Consider the following 16,141-nt stretch of genomic DNA (forward strand, 5'->3'; position numbering starts at 1 on the left):
TCTCCCTCCAGCACAATTTCACATCTCAGTGCATATTGAACTTTCTCCTGAAGCTGATATACTGAAACCTCATGCAAGGTTTAGCTTATTGTGTTTTTTTCCCACTGTTCTCCCATCTCTTTGTAATATATCATGACTGAAGTGCCTTTAATGAAGCTACCCCATTGATGCGTATTATAACATAACATCATAAAACTGGACTGGATAGATTATGATCTGCATGGTACTGTGAGATGTCAGGTTCCAGGGCGAGTACTTAAAGGCTCTGTAACCTCCCTTCAAGGGTTCTTGAAAGTCCAATATAAATGTTGTTAAAAAGGTAAAAGTCTTAAACCACTAATTCAGAGATGCTCAAGTAAACTTCTAAATGCATGTTTTCCTTAATCAGAGCCATGCAACCAGAATATGAATGAGTCATATTGACCTCCCGCCTCCATCTGTATATATTATTCTCTTTAGGAGATGTTTCTGTTTTTATTTTTTATTTATTTATTTTTTTTATTTTATAAGTTTAATATTTTAGTCCTCTTATTTACTTTTTTTTTTCCTCATTGTCTTTGGTGGCAATCTCTTCGGAGCTATTGTGACATTTTCTGGCCTGTTGCAGTGTCTGGTATCTTTTCGCAGAGATAGTGCTAGAGCTTTGAACTCTTTATGAGTGGGGGTAGGTTACATCTGTAATCTTTAGGAAAAAAGAAAATAACTCCTCTCTGCTTGTTGTCCTCTGAAGGCATCACTTGTGTAAAGTATCATCACTCACTTCTCTTGTCAGCATATGCATGAACCATTCACTTCCCCTGATAGTAAAGGGTTTTGTTTTCTTTTTTCTAAAGTGTCTATTTCCGTCATTTGCTTATGAACAAACTAATGGTTAGACACACTAGAGGTCACTGTAGCTTCATTTGCTAAGGTAGCAAGTAGCATTTCCTGCTGGACCAAATGACTTTAGGACTGGTGTACACCAACAGTTGGGTATCCACAACTTCTACTGAAATCAAGATAAATTGTACAAATGCAACTGACAATCTAGCCCTAGAAGTTAGAACTTTAAGGCTTCTCCACCAGTCTAATGCTAGGAGCATGAACCCAAGAATAAGGATGTCATACCTCACACTTTTAATGAGTTTAAGCAAGAATCACAGGGATGTGATTTTGTTTTACATGTCAGTGTAAACTTGTATGGAAAAAAAATGAGATTAACCTTTTTGTGTACAGTTTAAGAAATACTGTATTATACCAAAATAGTTTCTAGACTGGTAGAAACTATTTTCTGCTCACTTTATATTTTCAGTACAGTTTTAGAGACTTTTGAAGTGATTAAAATATACTTGCAAAAGTTGCAGCAAGTTTTTGGCATAACATGGGGGTTATTCCCCAGGGATCCAAAGGCAGAATTACCATTTTTGGTAAGAGACAAAAAGGTCAATGGAGTCCAGCTGAAGAAGGCCATTGTTCTAGCATGCAGTCCTCTGTATTAGGGCTAATGGACTGATTCAGGCAGGCTCCACAAGCTGTGTCCAAGGGGATTCATAAGTTTGAGTTACTGAAGTGGCCTAACATGTGATAGTATTCCCCACTAATTAACAACTATTTGACATGAGAACATGACTACTACTGTTGCAATAATCCTCTTGAACTTAGAGAAATGTAGCTATTCATATAATCAAAAATTGCTTCAGCTATTTATAGGATCAAGCATTCCAAAAGTTTAAGTCTCAGGCAGAAAGGGGCAAATAGGCTTAGGCAAGCCAATGCGTGCTACACAGTGCAGTTATTCAATTGCATGGATTTGGAGGAGGTGTTATAGAAAACTATAGTGCACAACACTTTATTCCCATTGTACTAATATATAATTGCAGGCAACAAGCAACAAGGAGAAGTACAAGCACTTAAAAAAACAAATCAAGAAAGGTTCCTAGGAGAAGTAAAAAAACTGTGAAGCACTACGAAGGGGAAGTAAATAGATCATGCACCTGATGTTAGTTGGCATTCTCAAATATCATGTGAATAGACAGGATGCTGGATACCTATGTTTCCGAGAGGTGTACATCCTGAAGAGCTTCTGTTTATTACTACAAAGCTTACTAGGAGTGAGGGGAAATAGAGGATCATATTACTAATTATTCCACTACTTGGAAAGGGGTTACGTTTTCTATACAAGCCAAGTTAAGTTCCAGATCACTGGCAATTCTTTTTTTTCACAATGGTGCATGCAAAAAATAAATTAATAAATAAGTAAAAAGGAAATGGTTTAAAATTTAATCTTCTTTGAGAAACAACTACTATACAATATTTGTATACAGTATATTGGAAAGAGTGATTTGGAGTAGTGGATTATAACTCTTTTTCTCTCCCTAACCACCTGTGGAAGCAAAACTTCCATGGACTGCAATGAAGAGTTTTGCCAGAATAAGAAATGCAGTACGAGTCCCACTATTTACTACTTTTAAGAAAAACTTACTGTGACCAGGTTCAATTCACTCCACTGTAGAAAGCCAGCACAAGACCTATGCACATCTAAGCTTCCATAAGCTTTCCATATAGGATACAAGTGAAGCTTACTTATGTTATGCACCACCTTGTACTGATCCTCTGCTAGACAATGAATTTAACCCTTGAGGTATAACTGTACAGTACTGTACAGAAATTGTACAATATATGGAATTCAGATTTTAAATTACCTAAAAGACTAAATTACAGATTAATTTATGTTACAGCATTGATAATACAACAAAATACCCTACCATTAAAGTTATAAATGATTAAACAAAACGGCACTTACGTACAATATTTTGAAATAAAATATAATCTGTTGTGCTTCTATATTAAAGTTAATATTAAAATACAGACCAAAATCTCAGTGGTATTATCCAAATACACCATGACATATGAAAGGCTTTGGGTCTGAACAGAAGAAAATGAATGAAAAAATTTCTACAGTAAATCCAAAATTATTTTTTTACTGGCAAAAACAGAAAAATTAAATTAAGTTTCAGCTAAACTAATAAACATTTTCTCATCTGCTTTAATAAACCAGAGTAAAGAACAAGTGCATATTCACAAAGCAATCTGATGCACTGCTAAGACAAACGCATTGTGATTTAAAGAATGAAGAAAGAAGCAGCTTACTTAGTTCACATAGCATCACATGCAAGTTACTCAGCATTGCAATAAGAAGAAAAGTTAAGGACTAGAAGATAATTAACTCTAGAAAGTGCATTGCAGCAAACTGCATTTGCATATTTAATGCATAAGACCACATACATTACATACAATTTTAACTGATATAAAAATACAGCAATATGACATCAGAAGGGCTATAAGCAACCACTGACAAAAATATAGTATTTCATAATAAAAAAGCACTGAGTGGTCTTCAGATTGATATGAAAGCCCAAGATCTCAGTTAAAAATTAAACATGATCAATAATCTTTAAAACTGTTCAGTTGTGTTTTTTTAATAAAGTATCTGATAGTCATCTTGACCCGGAAACACTGATATTTAATGTGCTAGATGAAAAGAATCATTGAAAACATTTTAATACTACTGCGAAAAGTGCATTCCCTTTACCATATAAAGAAGTAACAATAAATATTGACTGAGCTTTTTAAAGGGGATTCGACCAAGCAACTTCCATTATTAATAACAATTCTGTGAAAATTAATGAAAGATATGTAGTTACATTTATTAGGCTACTTTGAAAATATCAAGCGTTATTGCTTATCATGGATTATCTCACGTAATCTTGATAATCAATTACTTATTTTTGTAGCTTCTACTTATGGCAAATATTATTGTGTGTAAATGAGGTGCAAATAACTGCCCTTTTCTTGTACAAACCATACTTTTTGAGACGATAGTATGAAGACATAAGAATCACTGCCCTTGTTTCTTTGAAAAACTTGAAACCAATTTTTGAATATGGTTGTAACAGGAGAGGGAAGTATGAACAGCAATTGAACAATTTTTTATCACATTTTACAGTTTTGTGCAATTTAACATCACAGCAAATTGGGGCAGTGGTTCTCAATCCTTTTAGCTGCAGGGTGCTCCTCCATAACTTAAACTCCATGCATTTAGCATCACCCCAGTTGAGAACTGCTATTGTACTGCTTCACTTCACCTCAGTAGTTCTCAACGGGGGCGCCGGAGCCAGGTGGAACTGCATTACGTGCCTTGTGTGGAGACATATCAGGAAGCAGTGGAGGCAGGAGTGGTGCTCCTCTTTGCATTAGGCTGCCTACATTAGGTTTAGCCTGTTTCCGGAGGCTGGACTGACTGATGCCACCACCTGGTAGGACTGCCTTGTATGGCCCTGTTTTCTGGAGGAGCGTGTGGGGCTGAAATGGAAAAGGTTAAAGCAAGAGTGGGTGCTTTTGCCTGCATCAGGCTTACCAAACCTTCAGCTATTGATAAGGTTTATCAAATAAACCTAATGCAGGGAGGAGCTCCTGCTCTTGCTGCAGCCATTTTGCAATCTGGCTGCATGAGGCACATAGGGCAGGTCCACCTGGTGGCAGTGGCAGCAGCACCTGTGCCACAGCATTCCTGAAAGAGTCTGATGGCACCCTAGTTGAGAACTACTGGTTTGGGGGATGGACAGAGGAACATGAGTAAGCCATGAGTAAGCTTAGGGGTGAACTTACAGTGTCAGTGACTGCAGTAACTGCCCATGTAGATGCTCTTATCTCTGGCTGCTACCATTCATACCCTAGCTTACCTTGCAGGAACTTGTTCCTGTGGTCATGAATGGACTCTTCTAGACTTTGCAAGAACTCTGTGAAGAAGGCCTAACTCATTACTGGGAACTACCCTTTAGCATAAATGCATCTTTTGGTTAAAACAATTAGTAATCCCCTACAATTGAGAAGAGGCATGTTTCCACTCTGTTAGCCTAGGCTAAATAAAAGTTTGATTTCCGACAATATTTAATAACGTTCACATACCATAAATTATTTTTCAACAATTTTAGTCTATTTTGAATCTACTGTACCTAAAGACATCAAATAACCTTTTTGATGTCTGAGATTTTAAGATATAAAGCAGATAAAAAATCTACAAACCTGCTTGAAGCTTCTCCTTGTTCTTTCCTTCAGGTGTCAAGAGGTAGGAGGGAAAAAAGATATTTGTTATGCAGATAGTAATCATATTATATTCATATATATAGTATGTATATATGTGTGTATGGTATGTATGTAGAACACAGATAGTGTTAGATAAATGCTAAACTGTAAATGGATGTGTTAATTAAATTAATATGTAATACACACTTTACAATGCAAGCACAAAAACATTCAAGCAAACTCATCTCTACAGTACTTCTGAAAACATCTCAGTCATTTTAACACATGCACAACATGCGTAGTACATACCACTGCAGACTGAACTGGCAAAGCACTTACTTAGGCAAAATGCATTGCTGACATATATAACAGAAAGTTGTAGACTTTTATTAGACAAAGTCATCTGCAGTAATGAAACAGGTTTGATTTAATTAGGATTGGGATATCGTACCAATAGATATATTTAAAATAATGCTTGGATGCATTGTTTTTTCTGGGCCACACGTTTAATTTCAGCTCCTTTTGATGGGTTATAGCTTCATTATTTATAGAGCTTCATATTCATTCCTTTAAGTTGCTCTATATCTGAATAACTGTCTTAAACAATATTTCACATTTATTAAAATCAATATTTCTGGACAGTGTTATGCCTTTTTATCTAAAAGCTACTTTGAGTCTGAAGCATTTAGGATGAATACTTGTGGTAATGGATCACTTATGGCTTTGTTCTTGTCAACTCTGAAATTTGCAGAGCAGCTTTCTGGAGCCAGCCAACTTTTTTTTGGCTAATATATCTGGCAGATGATTTTCTTTGAGCACATGTGCACTGGCCATAACAAAAATACCACCCTCACAGTTTTTATGCAAGACTGCTATCGTATCCTTTTCCAAACTGTACTTAATACCCTTCATTGCCAGATTCTTGCCCAACATTGAAGCCCACTGGCATACTGCCTTCTGTTAAATTTTTAAGAACAACTGAAAAATCATAGCTGGTGCTTTTCCAGCTAAACACTGCAAATTCTCACCTTTGTTGTGACATCAGCCTATTTTAAATTGGCCAAATTCTGAAATTAGAGTACAAGGTTGTCCTCCATTGATTATGTCTGTGTATATCTAAGGATATAAATTTTCCCAAAGAAAACTGTATTATACCTAAAATTATGATTATGATGTTTTTTCCCTATAGGTCTACAGAAGTAGAATATCATGAAGTTCTCTGCAACATGGTGAAACAGATCTATCTAAAGTCTCATATGGAAAGTCATGATGGCAACCTAGAACCATGCTGCTGAAAAAAACAAAGAAGAGTCTCTGCATTAAATACATATTTGCTCTGCTCATTTTGATTGATAATAAGGATAACAAAGTGACAATCAAACCTCTCCTCACAAATAAATGCAGATAATTTACTGTAGCTATACAAAGAGACAATTTTCACAGTGGGATAAATAACTACTTGAACTTCCAGATACGTTTGCTCCGGGATTCCCAAAAATTCTGTGAACCAAATCCTCAGCTGGTATAGGTTGGTAGAGCTCCACTGACTGTAGCTGAATAATAATACCCATTTAGATAAGGATCTGGCCCAGAACTCCTATTTTTGAGGTGGAAAGCAGCAGTTTTCTGCTTAGTTAATAAGTGCCTTTAGTGTGAACTGTACTGAAAGGACTTTCTAAGGAAGCTAATGTATCTGAACTGCCATAACTCTATTATAAAAAATAACATAGATTTACCTACAGTAAATACGACGAATTAGAATGACTTGGAAATTGAGTCTGTGTTTACTAATATGCATTGATTATGACTAAAACTTAGCTGGTATAGAGAATGGATACCAATAAATATGTATTAACCTTGATATATGATGTTTTAGAAGAAAATGCTTCTAATGTTTTGGTTTGGTAATATCTCATAGACTAATGGAAATTGATTACATTTGTCACACTTTATAAAGAGCCTGATTTATACTGTTCCGATTTGTTAGCTGAGACTCTTAAGAAAAGGAATTTGAGAGAGACAGAACAAGACAAACCAAACAGAAATACTAATTTTCTAAAAGCTTGAACAGACATCAAGTACAGCACCAGCTGCCATAATTGTACCTACTTTGTAGGGCTGCAGGTATGCAAGGCCTTCAAATGAGGCTTCCAGGTAGCAATGGAAACCGATTTCTCATCAGCCGCATAACTACGCCATACACACTACGTGCAGGATATATGATAAAAAAGAAAAACAAGGCAAGAGGGAGCAGGGGATGAAACAAAAATTGAAAAGCAGATTAGTAAACCAATACAAGTCATGGCTATTTTTTATCATTCATAGCACTGATACATGCCTGAGGGGTGGAAGAATACTTTCATAATATCGCCAGGTGGCTGTCAGGTTTGTTCGGCTGGCATCAGTAGAATAAAACCGCCAAGCAGCCTGGTATGAGGAAACAACAGAAAAGCACAAAGGAACCAACAATATGAAATGAACGTGCCACCACAATCATGCTGGAAAGTCTGGACTTTTGTTCAAATCGGGATCATTACCTGTAGCTGGCTACACAAATATTGCTACCAGTCAAAATCTAGTGAAACCTACATTCGTTATCACAACATAGTAAAATATGCCTAAGAAGTTTTTGGGGAAGTATCACAAAACAGTCAGAAGATGCAGAGCAGGCAATGTATTGATTTATTTGTGAAAGTCCTAGGGGGACACCCACACACAGCTACATAATGAGATAAAGAAGATGTTATATTGTGTAAATGGTAATGAAAACAAACAAAAGGATTTAGAGTCCAGGTAAAATATTCTCCAGTACTGGAACATTATTGAACATTTAAAACTCTGAAACAAAGAGTTAGATTTATAACTCTTAGATTTATAACTGGTAAAAATGGTGAGCCAGGACCTCAGTTAGACTAAAGTGGTATAGCTGATCTGAAACTGCTTTAGTTATACCAACTAACACAAGCAGAGGAGCTCACCTGTGATGTTAAAAAGTTTCCCAGATTTCTTTCCCTTGTTTCTAATACCTATAGTCATGCTTTCTTGTACTTTCATGAGCCATGTCCTCTGGAAGTATAAAGCCACGTAGCTACACTGACTTCTTTCAGTGCCTTCTGCTTTAATATTAGCACCAACTGGAGTAAAAGAATCGAAATCTTGATTGTGATTCTCCTCCTCCCTGAACTTTATGTAATGATTTACAGTTGTGTGAAAATGCAAAGGAGGTATAAAATGCTACTATTCTCATTCGGTAGCATTTTGCACCCACTTTAACATGTGAAAATTGCTACTTCAAGGGCACAAGAGTGGAGAATCTGAATATGGCATTGTTCTATACTAATTTCATTGCCATCATGTTTTTAAAATGAGGGATTCTAAGCTTAAAATAGATGTTATAACTATTCAGCTACAAACAGGTGCATTTTATGACTGCTGATTAATGTCTGAAAAAATAAAAATAATTAAAAAATATCTTTTTAGCAACTTCACCACCAACCTGTTCATAGAGTCACAAAGCTTATGGCAGTGGTTCTCAACTTTTTTAGATGCAAGGGATCCCTTATTAAACTCAAGGCATTTTAAAAAATGGCAGCTTCCAGCTTTCACTGGGTTTTTGACTATGGACAGCTAGTGAAGAAATTCTTATGTTGCAAAGGACTCAGATCACAACAGGTCAGACTTTTTTTTACACTATAGGTTCCTATTGGATTTCTCTGGGTTTATCTTGTGAACCAAATGCTAAGATTGCATGACTCTCTCTCTGCCTGAAGGGTACCCAAAAGTTTGCAAAGAACATTTTCCCAACTACTTAGTTGGTCGAATAAAAGATATCACATTTACCCAAAGAACCTTGTTTGCCTATGTCCTTAGACCAACATGGCTACAACCAACACCCCCAAAGATTGCGTGACACTCTTAAAAGATTCGCATGCCACCTAGGTTGCGAATCACTGGTTTAAGGCTAGAGACAGATAGTTAGCCATGTTAATCTGAAGTGAGGCAGAAGGCAGAGCAGGGTGACAGTTTACAGACTCTGAACCAGATTCTGAATCTTGCCTGCTATTGGTGTTTCAGGTTAGAAAGAACAGTTAGATCCTCAGGTATGGCATCCTGTGTACTGCAGGCCATTTAGGTCACTTACACACATGCAGGGAGGCTGCTCCGACATGTTGTAAGTCCAGCGTATTGGAGGAGACTCGATTAATTGAGTCTGCTGGAGTGCGGAAATTAACATGCTTCAGCAGCCTCCAGGATTGTGTACCAGTGTCTCTGTGCTGAAAAATGGCAGCAGGGCACTTCAAACTAAAGCTTGTCAAATGAGCTTTAGTTCAAAGTGCCCCACCACCATTTTTTCAGTGCAGGGATGCTGACACATGTGACACTCAGGTGCTTTTAATTAGCGCAGCTCACTAATTAAAGCATTCCCCGTCTTCCCCCCACTGCACCTCTATAAATGTCACTTTCCTAACCCTCAGTTGAGCCCAGTAAGTGATGTCTGGTAAATTAGATAAGCAAGCAGGCTTGATATAAAGACTCAACTCATAAAAAAAATTACTGCTTCCTTTGCTAGTTTGTTCCAGTGGTAAATTAACATAATTTTTTTTTCATATCTGCCTAATTTCTCATTTGAATTTCCCTGGTTTCACTTTCTAGCCACTTATCCTTGCTATGGCTTTCTCTGCCAGATTACAGCCCTTTACTATTCACGGTCTTTTCCTTGCAAAGCTACCTATGAAAGGTGATGACTATCTGAACAAGTTAGTTTTTAAGGTTCTACCCTGCCCTGCCTTTTACTTAGACACTGTAATCATTTACACATCTACTTTTTTCAATAAGCTAAACCAACATAACTCTACAGTACAAATTGCATGGGCTAATTTACCTGTGCTGAGCTCTTCTTTGCCTTGGCAAGACTACTGTGAGTACTAATTGCAGTTTCTTATTCTATACTGCAGTTTGCAGTATACATTTATCCTGCATCTCTAGCTTCAAGGACTTCTCTACTCCTGTACCCTCTTCAGTTCTTCAACACACTGTTTTAACATATGAACACTAGAAAACTATGCAGTATTCCCATATCAGCCTTAGCAAAGCCACTCTCTCCCATTAACTGCTCTCTTGGTCATGCATCCGAGGACAGAATTAGCCCTTGTTTCCATTAAAATGACTCTAGGATTTTAATTGGGTGGCTTGTTCACTATGAACTCCCCCAATCCTTTTTAAAATTACTAATTTCCAGGATGCAGTATCTCTCTTCTGTAGATATTGTTTGGGATTGTTCCTCAGTGTATAACTTTGCATTTGGCTATATTGAAAGTCATTTTGTTTCAATGCTTCTAATATGACAAGTGACACAGGCCACTCTATAGGACTTCTGTGTCCTCCTCATTATTTACTGTCTCACCAATCTTTGCATCATCTTCAGATTTTATCAACTATTTTACACCTATTTTATACTTATTTTACATCTATTTTTAGATCAATAATGGAAAAGTTGAACAACCTCAGGCCTACTGTAGAACAGCAGTAGAAATACCCGCATCCAGTAATGACTTCCCATTAACAATGTATTCTAAGATGAGTTAACTAGTCTGAAGCCATTTACCCTGTATAATATTAATATTTTAATCAGAATGCCATGCAGTACTGTGTCAAACTTCATACAAAGTCAATATATGCCTACACAATTACCTATACCAACCCAACTTGTAATCTTATCAAAGAATGAAAATCAGAAAATAGACATCAGAAAGACTCTTGTATAGTTTGACTTGTCCTATGGTAGGTATAAGTGGAATTACAAAATGTTAATAATGTAAATTAAAAATATACTAACAATTTTGTTAACTACTTGAACATTCCAGAGTCACCTCTGTCATCTACCCTGAGTTCATTGTGGAACAATAGCATATAACTGCTTCACTGTTTCCACTTGTCACTCCAGGTGCATTTCAGTCTAAGGAATCCAATACAATAAATAGATGGGAAACTGATTAAATACCTTTTTCATATGCTAAGAGCTGGACAAGATATCCTTCAACAAGGAAAGATCAATTATGATCGCATGTTAAGAAAATTCTACAAAATTGAGGTTTTAGTCAGTAAATACTATGCTAAATCTATTCATGAGCTTTTTATAACTTCTGCAGCATTGATCTGCATTATCTTGTCGATACTGTAGCTGAAAGGGTGCTCATCATTTCAGACTTTGAGCAATTAGTGTCCACTTTTTTAGTGTTTGAATGAGGTAATATTGATTGCAGTTCTCTGGACAGGACAATGTCAGTCTAAGCAAATGTACATTGGGGCACTATTAGCCTCTTAGTAGTGAAAAATAATTGAATATGGGCAAGAACTAGGTGTGCTCTCTCATTGCTGTTATTTAGTGATCAATTTTCTCTTCAAAATAATTTTACTACAAACTTAGCTATACAAGGTGTTCAATCTGCATGAAATACAGATTATAAAATTACACAAATGCATGGCATTTACTGAACACGGTGTGCCTGAGGACACTATTCAACCTGTAAACAGTATTTCTGCAGACGTTTCATAATATTATTCATAGCATTACCCAGTAAGCACTCTGAAAGTCAGATATAGTTATTTCTCACTATTTTGATATTTACCTGAATTAAACTGGCAGCTGGATTCCTTCTTTTCTCAAAATGCTTCTGACGATGCTGTTCCTGTACTTTTAATGCAAACCCTGAGCCAAGAATGCCCTAGAATATAACACAACAGTTTTTTATCATTAAACAGGTAATTAAAAAATAGTTTTAGCTTGTCAGCTTCAAAGTGTGTGTGAGATTGGTACAAAGCTCCAGCATTCGTAAGTGGGCATTGTTTTGTGTGATTACTTCAAACAACATGTTTATAATGACATTAGAAGTTTAACCTAAAGATAGGAAATGCCCATTTGATGGAAGACAGGAGCGTTCCTGCTTAAGAGATGATATCTGCAGTGTTATGAACTGCCCATCTAAACCATTATTTGGTTTGGGCTACAATATCCCACTAAAATTTTAAACCTGTTATCTATGTAGGTACCCAAGTAATCAGGTGTATAATTCAAATGAGCACTCAGGTGAACTTAACCAGAAATGGTGAAATGACTACTGGCCCAAGCTTCCAAACCTGTAGTTGTTGTGCTGATCTGAATTTATAAAATTAAAAAACACATGGTATAATTATTCAGTATAAAACAAGTGCTTTCGTTTTAAATTAATCTGTAACATTCCTTCCACATGGCCTAAAAACAGTTTATAATGAAATCTTCACCTCTTCTGGCTTTTTACAGAAGAGCCCTGTAGAATAGGCTAAAAATATTCAGACTTCAGCTGAACAGGTCAAAAGGTTGCTCCCTCAGCTCTAGCAAAATGTGTATTCTGGTGAATACTTTTGCATGATAAGGCCAACTGATTCCACTTGGCTCTTACGCTGAAGGAAAAAAAAAGGAAAATCCAGGAAAGGCCCACATATTTTAACATATTTTTTGCAGCACAAAACTCAGCACAAAAGCTGCTCAAGAAAAAAAAAAATGGACAAGAGGATCTAACATAAGAAATAACATTTCTGAGACTTAAAATATTTCCAAGTTAATTATTTTTCACATACCATTAGGAAAGGCTATTATCTTACTCATTGCTAGGACTACATTTTCTGTAAGGGCTAATTGTGTAAGATGTAAGTTCAAATTCAACAGTTGCTGTTAAAATGCCAATAGATATTATAATATAGTGCTTGAGATACTGCATTATTCCTCTGCTCCTTAAATAGGAAATAACTGTGGTTCTGCCAATCTTGGATTCTACAGTATTGCTGATACATAATTTTCCTTAAATCCTGTTTAATATTTGGAAATCTCTATATGCTCTTATTTCTTATCAGGCAATAATAGAAAACAAAAGTTGTAGTGTTGCATTTGAATGAATGAATTTTTGCCTGATTTAATGCATTCTATCATAATCAATTGACATATTCAACACCGCTATGGTACCCACTGTTAAAGTCCCATGTCTTCCAATAGCAATTAATTTGAAAAATAGATCAATTCAATACTTTCAACACCCTGGAAGAAACATACTGCTTGTATGTGAGTCACAATTCACAGCAGAGGAAAGGAATTTCAGCCTTTCACAGTACAGCAGTAACTAATCCTGGAATATTTTCCATATTTGTTCTTGCCAAAAAACCTCAAACAAAAAAATCCGCGACAAAGCATTTCAGTGACTTCCACTTGTGCCATATCATGCTATTAACTTTGACAAAGAATCAGTTAAACTAGTGGGGAAGTCTGCTTCAAAACTGACAGCATGACTCTGTTTTTCACCGAACAATGTACTGCTTAAACTCTGTGGTCACATTATAGATGGCCATACCTGAAGTACTAGCTTACAAGTGAGTAACAGTACAGTTTTAGAAACACTGAAGTCATAATAACACTGTTCCAGGCTGCTAACATCACAGGAAAAGGGGCTTTATGTAGATGATCCAACTGGATGATCAGATTTCCTTACTCAAAGACAAGGCACTCCAGAAAAGTGTTAACATTACTTAGTGAGCTTTATATAGTCAAATGATGACCCTTTATGACGGAAGCTTCCTGCAGCTTATTTTACGGCAGCCTTAGGAGCTGCTGAAGTTTCTACAGCCTTTTTTTGTAAAGATACTCACAGCAGGTAGTGCAAAGAAAGAAATGCCTAGTAGAGCAAACCCTGCAGAAAGCAGCCTTCCAAGCCAAGTAAGAGGAGTTTTGTCTCCATAACCAATTGTTGTCAATGTGATCTAAAAAGAAATGAATAAATACCATGGGTAACTAAACGGAAGTACCTATGAGAAAAGCTAATGATCAGACCCAGAATGCAAAAGAACTTTCCCTTTAAATAATCATTCCCCAAGAAGAAAGAAATTCCAAGCACATTTTCTCTTTTGTATAATACAAATTTCTATTTAAGAACACATATGCAAAGAACATTACTTAAATAAGTAGATATGAATAACTTTGTAGCTATGAAGATTTCTACCACATAAGGTTTGAGTAAAACTGAAGTTAACAGTGGATCTGAAATCCTAAGCAAGTAAGCGGAAACTGAGTGAATCATGAAGAAGATATGGTTATTTTTAGCTTATAAAAGTTGTTTGATTTAATGTTAACACATTAAATGATATACAACGCACAAACCAACAGTAAATTCTCACAACCAAGTATGCAATTGTAAAAAATACAAGGCAAAGAGCAAACAATCCTGTGATCAAAAGCAAGTATAAATTTTTATATAAAAAAGGTCAAAGGAAATGCATAAAGAAGCTACATTTCCTATAAACTCATTTGTACAATAGGGCTGTGTCAACTGTTGTAGCATAAAGACATCCGGGCACATAGGGTATAGACATGTAAGGAAAATATGCAATGAGGCTAGTTGAGTAAAATAACACCTTGAGAGAAATATAGTAATTCAACAGTAGTGGCTGGCTACAGCTTTCCTGACTGCAAAAGTTGCATAAAGGTAAAAATTTAGCTAAATCTGGCCTTCATTACGGCTTCCTGTAATTCAGCCCAAAGCAAAGTGTAAAAAGCCATAGCATTCAGGATTGAAGTGAGATATCCTCCTTACATTAGCAAAAGAATTAGCTCAAGTTTTTAGCCACAGTTATTCATGAGGACAGTGTAAGTCAAGAAGGATATGATAGTGTTAGAGTGATGTTGTACCTGTGGTGATCCAGGAATTATATGAAAAGCAATAAAAATACATTTATCTTTTATTTGAGCAACTGTACAGTTGGGATAAAGTTAGACAAGCTTTCAAATGTTTTGCAGCTTCTCTAACATTATCCCAAACCTGCAGCTGTCCAATAAAGGATATCACCGCAAAAAAATCCATGCCTCTCATTCAGAGGAATGGCATTTGTGAAACACTATTTGCAACTCCTTCCTCATCCAGAAAGGGTAATCAAAGACAAGGTATCCAGGGTATCAAAAGAGCTATCTTGTGAAGGCAGGAGTCACTCCTGTGTAAAACAAATACAGAACATTGCGGTGTTTGATATATGTGAAAAGTCTCTGGCAATAGAAAGCAGCTGCCACCACCATTCACTGAACTCATGCCACATTTGAATACAGTATGTATCCCAGATGTTGCTCCACTGTCTAATGTAGTTTATTAACATGTCCTGAAGGTAGAACAACCCACAAGATTGTAGTATTTTGGCTATGGAGTGTGAGTAACAGACTTGCACTGTGAAGCACACAATCAAAAATGCATTGTTTAGTATCAGTAATCAGAGATAAGTCATAGAAATCACATAAGCAACCAACATTACATATGTTGGGGGAAATTCACCCCTAGCGAGGAATGCCTTGAGCCAACCTTCCACATAATCTGAATCCTGAAAAAGGTCTGTGGGGGTCTCCACCATGCCAACAAAATGGCTTTGCTGGCATGGAAACTCACTTTGGAGCTATGGAACAGACCAGAGGAAGGGTCACAGATATGAACCTGAAAATCTCAAGAGACACTAGTACCCAAGGATTCCAGCAACAAGGTTTCTAGTGGTCAAATTCCAGTCCACGGACAGAGAAAAATAGATGGAAAAGTGGCATGAGGGGAACTGTGTGACAGCTCTGCATCCTGGCATAGGTTTGGTAAGAGTATTTCACTTCCCTGCACTTCTATATATAGTCTGAATATTCAAGATTTTTATAGGTGGAATTAATTTTACTCTTTGATAAAAATTAGTTATGCATACGGTGGGTTATATTAACTTCAAACACAACACTTAATGTCTCACATCCAGAAGAAAGCAAACTGAACTTTAGAGGATAAAGATGGACAACAAGAGGCTAGGTGCCAGGGATTCCAGAGCCTGCTATTAGTGGAAACCTTGGACAAAAGAACTATTTGACATAATGTTCCAAATGTGGACAAGCTCAGGCTTAAACTTTTTTCTGGAAGAAGTGAATTCACAAGGAAAATGTCTATTGCAGACAACATCCTGCCTCAAGCCCCATCAGACTTCACTCTTCAATCATTAAATATACTATTTAATGCATGGGTCATCACTGGGCAAAGGGAAA

At 36.5% G+C, this 16,141-nt stretch overlaps 1 protein-coding gene across 1 annotated transcript in view; it reads right to left on the minus strand.

Annotated features, from left to right (window-relative positions):
• The window catches only part of KCNQ5 (potassium voltage-gated channel subfamily Q member 5), a 202,803-nt gene that overhangs the window by 58,379 nt on the left and 128,283 nt on the right, over positions 1-16,141 (minus strand). The window contains exons 6-9 of the mRNA XM_025191141.1: positions 13,741-13,851; positions 11,694-11,789; positions 7,174-7,268; positions 5,065-5,091 (exon numbers count right to left, since the gene is read on the minus strand). Coding sequence (XP_025046926.1) covers positions 5,065-5,091; positions 7,174-7,268; positions 11,694-11,789; positions 13,741-13,851 — 329 coding nt within the window. The remainder of the gene's footprint in view (positions 1-5,064; positions 5,092-7,173; positions 7,269-11,693; positions 11,790-13,740; positions 13,852-16,141) is intronic.

Source organism: Alligator sinensis, unplaced genomic scaffold (assembly GCF_000455745.1).
Source record: "Alligator sinensis unplaced genomic scaffold, ASM45574v1 scaffold499_1, whole genome shotgun sequence".
Taxonomy (NCBI): Eukaryota; Metazoa; Chordata; order Crocodylia; family Alligatoridae; genus Alligator; species Alligator sinensis.